Source organism: Filicampus tigris, chromosome 13, assembly GCF_054856515.1.
Source record: "Filicampus tigris isolate MCC_2025a chromosome 13, RoL_Ftig_1.0, whole genome shotgun sequence".
In the NCBI taxonomy this organism is placed as follows: Eukaryota; Metazoa; Chordata; class Actinopteri; order Syngnathiformes; family Syngnathidae; genus Filicampus; species Filicampus tigris.
The window spans coordinates 214,543-222,038 of record NC_141229.1 but is presented as its reverse complement, the minus strand read 5'-3'; the positions used below and the strand labels follow the sequence as shown (position 1 = coordinate 222,038).

General features: G+C 50.2%; 1 protein-coding gene across 3 annotated transcripts; it reads left to right on the top strand.

The window, feature by feature from the left end:
* Window positions 1–1,072: 1,072 nt before the first annotated feature.
* LOC147136981 (uncharacterized) lies at window positions 1,073–7,428 on the top strand. Of its 3 annotated transcripts, none has more exons than XM_086049621.1 (5): window positions 1,073–1,815; window positions 1,906–2,062; window positions 3,584–3,784; window positions 5,135–5,345; window positions 5,938–7,428. In XM_086049621.1, exons 1-5 carry the CDS (start codon window positions 1,366–1,368, stop codon window positions 6,188–6,190), a joined length of 1,272 nt encoding a protein of 423 aa, XP_085905747.1. In that variant the 5' UTR covers window positions 1,073–1,365; the 3' UTR covers window positions 6,191–7,428. The 3 variants fall into 3 exon arrangements, with proteins under 3 accessions (XP_085905747.1, XP_085905745.1, XP_085905746.1); XM_086049620.1 differs by having other exon boundaries at window positions 1,076–1,815; window positions 1,903–2,062; XM_086049619.1 differs by having other exon boundaries at window positions 1,073–2,062.
* The last annotated feature ends 68 nt before the right edge of the window (window positions 7,429–7,496 follow it).

Sequence of the window (7,496 nt, the reverse complement as noted above, 5' to 3'; positions counted from 1 at the left end):
GAACATCTCAGTCCGAAACGGAAAGTCGACAGTTAAGCGATACAGGAAGTCAACTCTACTAAGTGAGAAAATGCATTTTGAAAAAATAAGTCGACGTTGAAATCATTTGGCATCCCTAATGAACGTTTGAAAACAATTCATTTCATTTTGACACGTTTCAAAATATAGTGTTATTATTTCAGTTTGTGAATGTTGTGAATGCTGTTCCTGCTGTTCTGTAATTCAAAAGTTAACAACCTGACAGATCCAACAACATTGAAATTGGGCAGATTTGTTTCTGCTTTACAAACGCAACAATAAGTGTAATGTACTAAGACTATTTCAGAAAGATTTTTATAACAGATCTTTTTCATATTTGTTTTAATTTGAATAATCTTGACCGGATAGATTTGGAACTTGCCTGCTAAATATTTGATTAACAACGGCGGGAAAGAAGTGTCACCCATGCAGTTCAACAAAGACGTTGACACACTGATTGTTCTTTTTGTGATGGATCTCCTGAAGGTGTGTTTCATTTGTTCCGGGATCGCCTAGTTGCATTTATTTCTCATTTTATTTGATTGATATGGAAGCACATATCAACGGCTGGCTTCAACGGCTTAAAGGGGAGATCGCCCTGCACGGCAAAGAGGTAGCCTCAACTGGTGTCAGGACGAGGAGTGGAGGGATCTTGGTGACTAAATGCCATTTGGCCAGTAATATAAGATGATGTGCCATATGGTAAATGGCATAATTGGCATATTCACAAACGTAAATACATCAGAAAACTACATTTGGTATGCTTAAAATGAAGTCAAGCGATTCATTAAACTTAATCCACCAATTTGAAAGCACACCAAACTTTGTATTTATGTACTTGCTCTTGTATGTTTCTCTCAATACGCGTTTGAAAGTTTCTTTGCCTTTGTCTGTCACCGCCTGGCTGTGGGATCTCTTACATTCTGAGGTACTGTACTAAATCATTTCAAAATACATATACTGTCGAATTTAACCGTGCGGGGGCGCTAACGCGGTCATTCATGATGCCTACCGTCGCTCGACCCATCGAGGATGAAAAAAAGCTGCCTCGGGATTGGCCGGCAGCTGCTGCGTCCCCGGAAGTGACGCGCAACACCCTCTCGCTTGGGGAGAATGGAAACAAAAGCGAACGTCGCGTTGGCTTCCAACACAAAGTCCCACAGCCAACGTTAAAAGAAAAAAACAGCAAAAAAAAAAAACAAACAAAAAAAAAACTTGACAACGACCACGATGACGTTTGAGTGGCACGAGACGACCACAGCGCCCGCCGAGGCCTCCCGTCACCGGGCTTAGCTGGCGAATGTCGCTATCGCGGCTGCGGTTGTAGCCGACTGCCTGTCCGCCGCCATGTCGGATCTACCCCCGCTGCCTCCGGAGCTGTGGGTGTCGGTTCTGAGCTTCCTGGGCCCCGTCGACATGCAGGCGGTGCGCTGCTCGTGCCGGGCCCTGCGCCTGCTGGCCGACCACCCGTACTTGTGGCGGGGCCAGACGGTGGTGCTGTCCGACCTGCGCCGCTACACCTTCGGCTTCTGGGACACGCTGTGCCGGCGCAAGCTGACCCGCGTGGCCGTGCGCCACCTGCGTCGCAAGGAGTGGCGGCGCCTGGTCAAGTTCCTGCCGTCGCTCAGCGCCGTCGCCTTCGTCAACGGCGGCCGCGTCTACAAGCAGAAGTACCTGGACCACCTGCTGCAGTTCTCCGACGTGCGGGAGCTGGCCGTGCGGGACGCCGCCTGGTCCGAGCCCATGCTAGGCCCGGCGCTCGGCACGCACCTGTGCGCCCAGCTCACCCACTTGAGCGTGTGTAACGTGCGCCTGCGCTCCGCCGCCGACTTCGTCCGTTCCTTGGCCGGCCTCAGCAACCTGCGCTACCTGCTCTTCCACCAGCAGGGGGAGGGCTGCGGCCTGGACCGGGTGCGCCCGGTGCCCCGGGACGACTTCCACCACATGATGGCCGGCCTGCGCAAGCTCACGCACCTCTCGTGGGGCATGAGGGGCGAGCCCCAGGAGCCCCTGCCTGATGACTACCTGAGTCCGCCGGGTCCGGGTAGGTCGAGCGACCCCACGTCCGCGAATTGGGAAAGCGAAGAATACGGGGTGTCGGCGTCATTCCATCTTAAGCCCTAGATTTAGGAATGCACGTTTTTCCTTTTTTTTTGGGTGGCGGAGGGACGGAATGCAAGGACGGAAGCGCTTTAAAAGGATGAGGACGGACGTGGTCGCAGGGCGATCGTTTTTATGAATAAGGACGGAGGGACGAGGACGGGAGGGTACCCAGGTCGCTGACGGAGGAGCGGACTGGCAAAAAACAGTCAATTGCCCGGCTCTGGCAGCGCCAGACAGCCACGCTGACCATTGAGTAGCTTCTGCGCAGACAGGAGATGTAATACCCCTCCATACCATCAGCGGCGGTAGTCACCATTCCTCATGATGAGGAAAAAAAAACAACAACCGGAAAGCTATTGGCGGGGACGGAATAGAGAAACGTAAACAATGCATTCCGCTCCATTTTGGGCTCCCGATGAACTCCCACGCGAAGCAAACCCAGCTCTTGAAACAGTGTCGTGCAATACTGACATTGTCTACCCTCGCTCTTGTACTTGGAAGAAGATTAAGGCGGCAAAGGTGAAATTCCAACGGCTTATCATCGCTTACTGTTTATCCGCATACATCACTTTCTGTCCTTACCAGTGTGCTGATTCGCTAGCTAACAGCCAATCAGAGTGACCAAACGTCACGATTTACGATGCCGATTCAACATGCCACCAGACGCTTCCTGATGGGACTGTCCGGTGTTACGACTGTGTTCACTACATCAGTCGGAGAGCGCAATCCGAGGCCCCGATACACAAGTGACTTTGCTCTCATTGTTTAGTACACATACATCTATAGCATAACCTCGTATCCTTCGAAATGTATTATGACATTTGAAGATACGGTCCTTCTATGGACCTGTCATTCAAAACAAAGCAAATCCTAATTTTTACAAGAAATGCTTCTGGTCAAGTGACATATGCAAGTTGTGCCAGGAATTAACATATCAAACGGAAATGTGATAAATATGACACGCATTTAACCACTGCTAACAGGCACACGTGGATAACATCCTTCGAACTTCAAGGGGAAGTCAACCCACACGTTTTTCTTTTTTTTAAGAATACGTTCTATGCAGGCCCACTGGTTGAAACACGGCATTCTGATTAATATTGTGTTTGTGGAATATGAGTTAAGCAACAAAATCCACCTGTTAGCCATCTCAGGGGGCGGCCATTTTCTCACTTCTGTCGACTGAAAATGACATCACAACTGCTCGGGGCTCAGATAACGACCAATCATAGCTCAGCTTCAGAAAACAGGTGAGCCGCACGACGCGTCGGTCACGCGATGCAATGCGGCAGTTTCGCCGACGCGGGAGTAGAAAGAAGCCTTATTTGTTGCGCCCCCGCCTTAATTGATGCTCATATTATTCCCGGTTAATCAGCGGACTACCGGATGGAATTATGGATTGTGGGGGCATTGGCAAGTAACAGTCGTAATTGAAAGGTGGCGATGTGTCCATCCCGTTCAGGCTCCCAGTACGGTGGTCCGGCCCTGAGCAGTCTGGAGCTGGTGGACTACCCGGAGACCATCCTGCCCTACAACGCGCTGAGGAGTTTGACGTCCCTGCGCTCGCTCACCGTGCACTACCGCTACATCCGTGACGGGCTGGACTGTCGCCTGGCGTCCTGGCTGGCGCCCCTCAAGCACTTGGAGACCCTCAGCATCGTGGGTGAGTCGGCGCCGACGTTGTCCTGGGCCAGCGACAGACTTGCTCCGCCACAAGGAACCGCACTTCACCGAAACTCGCAATTGAACAAAATAGTGGAGTTTAAAAGAAGCAACCCAAAACCTAACAGACACCATGTCAGATCTACAAAACTAACTATACTGATTGCAAAAATGCGCTTCGTTTTTGTCTTTGTCAATACATTTCATACATTTCAATAATCTGTCTGCGTCTCTATACACCTGGACAGCCACCCGTCTGTCGTTTTTAATCTCGTACACAGGAATTCCAAACTTCTACCATTAAAAAAAACAAAGCATTTTAGAAAAACTCACAAACCTCCTGTAAAAACGCCTTCAAGCCAACTGAATTTGACAAGCAAACCAGTCACACTGATAAAGCCGCCCAACCTTTTCCAGGTTCCAACCCTAGTCCACGGTGGCGCCAAGGGCGGAGCCATGGGTGTGCCCAGGCCCACCCAGATTGACAGGCTGCCCACCCTGTGAGATTTATGAAAAAAAAATCTACTTTAAAATGTGCAAGTTGTGTTTCGTTGTCTTTTTTATTTTATTGACTATTAAGAATGGCGTCATTGTGGTTGTCTAAGGAAGATCTGAACGTCATATTATTCACTTTATCATTTCATTTGAATATACGATGTGTCGGGATAGGAGGATTGTGCTCAGCGAGAGAAATATTCAGGCCCACCCTGATTTTTCCAGGCCCACCCAGTAGCCACGTTCTGGCCCACCCCCTGGGTGGCTGGCGCTGAGCAATTCTGGCCAGAATGTTCATCACGATGACCAAGTACAATAACTCGTCAAGTTGGGGAAAACGTCTCGATTTCATTGTGCTGCGTTTGAACAAACAATCTGCAAGCGGTCGAATGCAACATGAAACTTTCAAACCAAATTTCATTCGGTTCCATTCAAAACACCCGATTCCTCCTGTGGGCCAACTCAAAAGGCGTAAGGAGCGGCAGCATTAACAAACAAGCACAAAATGGATGATCGTTTTCAAATAAATGATCATGACATTACATCTTACAACCGAATGGAATATTCATGGCAGATGGAATTTCCAGCATCCGAGCACTCCCGTTGCGTCGCTTTGCATTCCAAAGGAATGATGCCAGGAGCCGACCAATATGGATTGTTGGCGGCCGATTCCGCTACTTGGAAAAGTACGATTCTGATAACAGAGTAAGAGACAGATTAAAAAAAAAAAAAAGAAAACAGCACACCGAAAACAACATCTTATTCTTGGATCCCTGAACGCTTGCAACATCAACGATGTGAATCACTGGCTGAACTTTTGACTGTTTTACAACACACTAAGGCGTCCTCTTGGCAGGTGGAAACTCCCTGTCGCTCTACACCAACACCATCCCGGCTAGCGTCACGCGGCTAACGCTGCGCGTGGCCATCACGCTGAAGGATTTGGACTCCATCGCGCCCAAAGTCCTGGCCCTGGAGCACCTGGACATTGAGCAAAACCGCTCCAGCGGAAGCCTGTGCCGACGCATCCCCATGTTGTTCCCTCAACTGCGGACGCTGCGCATACGGTGAGTGGATCGGGGCCGTAATGATGGATAGCGCAGCGCAGCGCAGCGCAGGGCAGCACAAGACAGGGCCAGGCACGGGATAAGTTGAGGCAACGCAGAACGAGCCGAGACTGAGCAACACAGTACAAAGAACAAGAAAGGAAATCTCAACGCAGCCTAATGCAACCAAGTCAGGACCTGACAAGACACTACTGGGTGGGACAACGCAAGGCAACGCAAGGCATTGAACGCAGAACAGGAGAGGACAGGAAAACAGGGCAGGTGAAGTCAAGACACGAGAACATAAGACAGGGCAGGATAAGCCGAGGCAATGCAGGACAAGACAGAAAAACAGAAGACAGGACATGATGAATTAAGACAACACTGGGCAGGACATGGGAAGGCAGGACTACACAAGACAGGATAATACAAGACAAGTCCTGAGACTGCAGGTCAGGACAGGGTAAGTTGAGGCAACACAAAACAAGCCAAGACAAGTCAATGGCAAGACGGCCATACTACATGATAAAGTAGCACAAGGCGGGACAGGAGAATGTAGGTCAGGACAGGACAAATGCTGCCACTGCTGCTGCTGATGTGGGTCCCCTCGTAGGTTCTTCCGCCGCGAGCCCGAGAAGGACCTCCTGAGCCTGCAGCGGCTTCGCCACCTGGAGCGTCTGGAGCTCCTGGTGGAGCGCTCTTTCATCCTGAGGGACTACCTGAACGGGCATCCGTGGCCCAGCCCCTGCGTCCAGGAACTCATCGACCAGCTGGTGCAGCTTTCGGCCAACCGGATCACCGTGATGACTGCCATGCGCCGCCGTAATCCCCTCAGAGAATGTAACTGTGTCTGGGAGGGGGACTGACGGGTGCCCGGAACTTGGAGAACCTTGTGAGGCGCTCGCCAGATTTTTGTTGTTGAGAGTTGATGACCGCCACTTAAACCCAACCCGAGCTCGCCCAAAGACGAACAGACCGCCTGAGAGCTGGAGGCACATCCAGATAGGACAAGACCAGACTGAACGGGACCGGACAAGGCAAAGCAAGACTGGACAGGACAATACAAGACAAGAAAAGTAGCACTGGATGAATGATACGCGGTCGGACTAGACAACACGGTGTTGGGACTAGGCAAAACGAGTCGGGACTGCGCGACAAAGGATGCGTGAAGACTAGAATGGATTGGGCAACACAAGACGGACAGGGCAGGGCCAGTAAGACAAGATAGGATTGGACAATGGCCTGACAAGGCAAAACAACACAAGCTTGGCCAGGACAATGCAAGACGGGAATAGGCGGGGTAGTACGACAAAGGGCAAGAAAGGAAAAGGCGGGACAATACAGGACAACAAAGTAGGACTGGGCAACACCAGGCCGGTCCAGAAAAGACTAACCCCAAAACAAAACAGGACAGTTACAGGAGAAGGAACGATGGAATGGGACTGGACTAGTAAGTGTTCAGACTTAGACAAGACAAAATAAGAAGAAGAATAAGAAGGCCTTTATTGATCCCACAGTGGGGACATTTTCAGTGTTACGGCAGCAAAGGTCACACCGGGACACAGGCGGCATAACGTAGCCACGAATGGCTAACAGTAAGGGCAAACAAACACGGTCGGTTGGACAACGCAAGACGGGTCCAGAAAGGACAAGGAAGGGCCCCGGGCCAGACAGGACGACGTAAGACCAAACGGGTCGAGACGTTAGACGAGACAGACTGACTAACCGGGACGGGAGCGTGACGCTCGAGGCGGAAAGGAGCCAGCAACAAGGTGACGTTTTCAGAAAAATAAGCAGCATTAAAGTGCAGTCGTGTCTAATGTGTAAAAGTTATTCTTATTTTTTTCGCTCGTGAAGACTCTTAGCTTGAAATGGCGAAAGAGGCCGTGTTTTTGTGTCAAAAGTGTGAAATCATGACATGCACTAGTTGAACTAACCAACTTTGAATATACGTTCGACAGGGACAATGCCGCATCATGGATTGAATTTGGATCATGATGGAGACTGCCAAGGGAGGGGAAAAGGGGTTTGGAACAAATGCTCCAACTATTTGTACAGTGTGTTGTTGTCACCGGGTGAATAAATGAAATGAATTTGACCATCATTTGTTTGCTCCGCCTGTGCCGACTTGTTTAGAAGCAGAAGTGGTCCCATCATGTGACAATGCTCTTT

Excerpts from the sequence above, each read along its gene's own strand:
- LOC147136981 (XM_086049619.1), top strand. The coding sequence starts at position 1,366 with ATGTCGGATCTACCCCCGCTGCCTCCGGAGCTGTGGGTGTCGGTTCTG. Across the intron at positions 2,063-3,583 it reads CCTGAGTCCGCCGGGTCCGG|GCTCCCAGTACGGTGGTCCG; the intron begins GTAGGTCGAGCG and ends CATCCCGTTCAG. Across the intron at positions 5,346-5,937 it reads CTGCGGACGCTGCGCATACG|GTTCTTCCGCCGCGAGCCCG; the intron begins GTGAGTGGATCG and ends GTCCCCTCGTAG.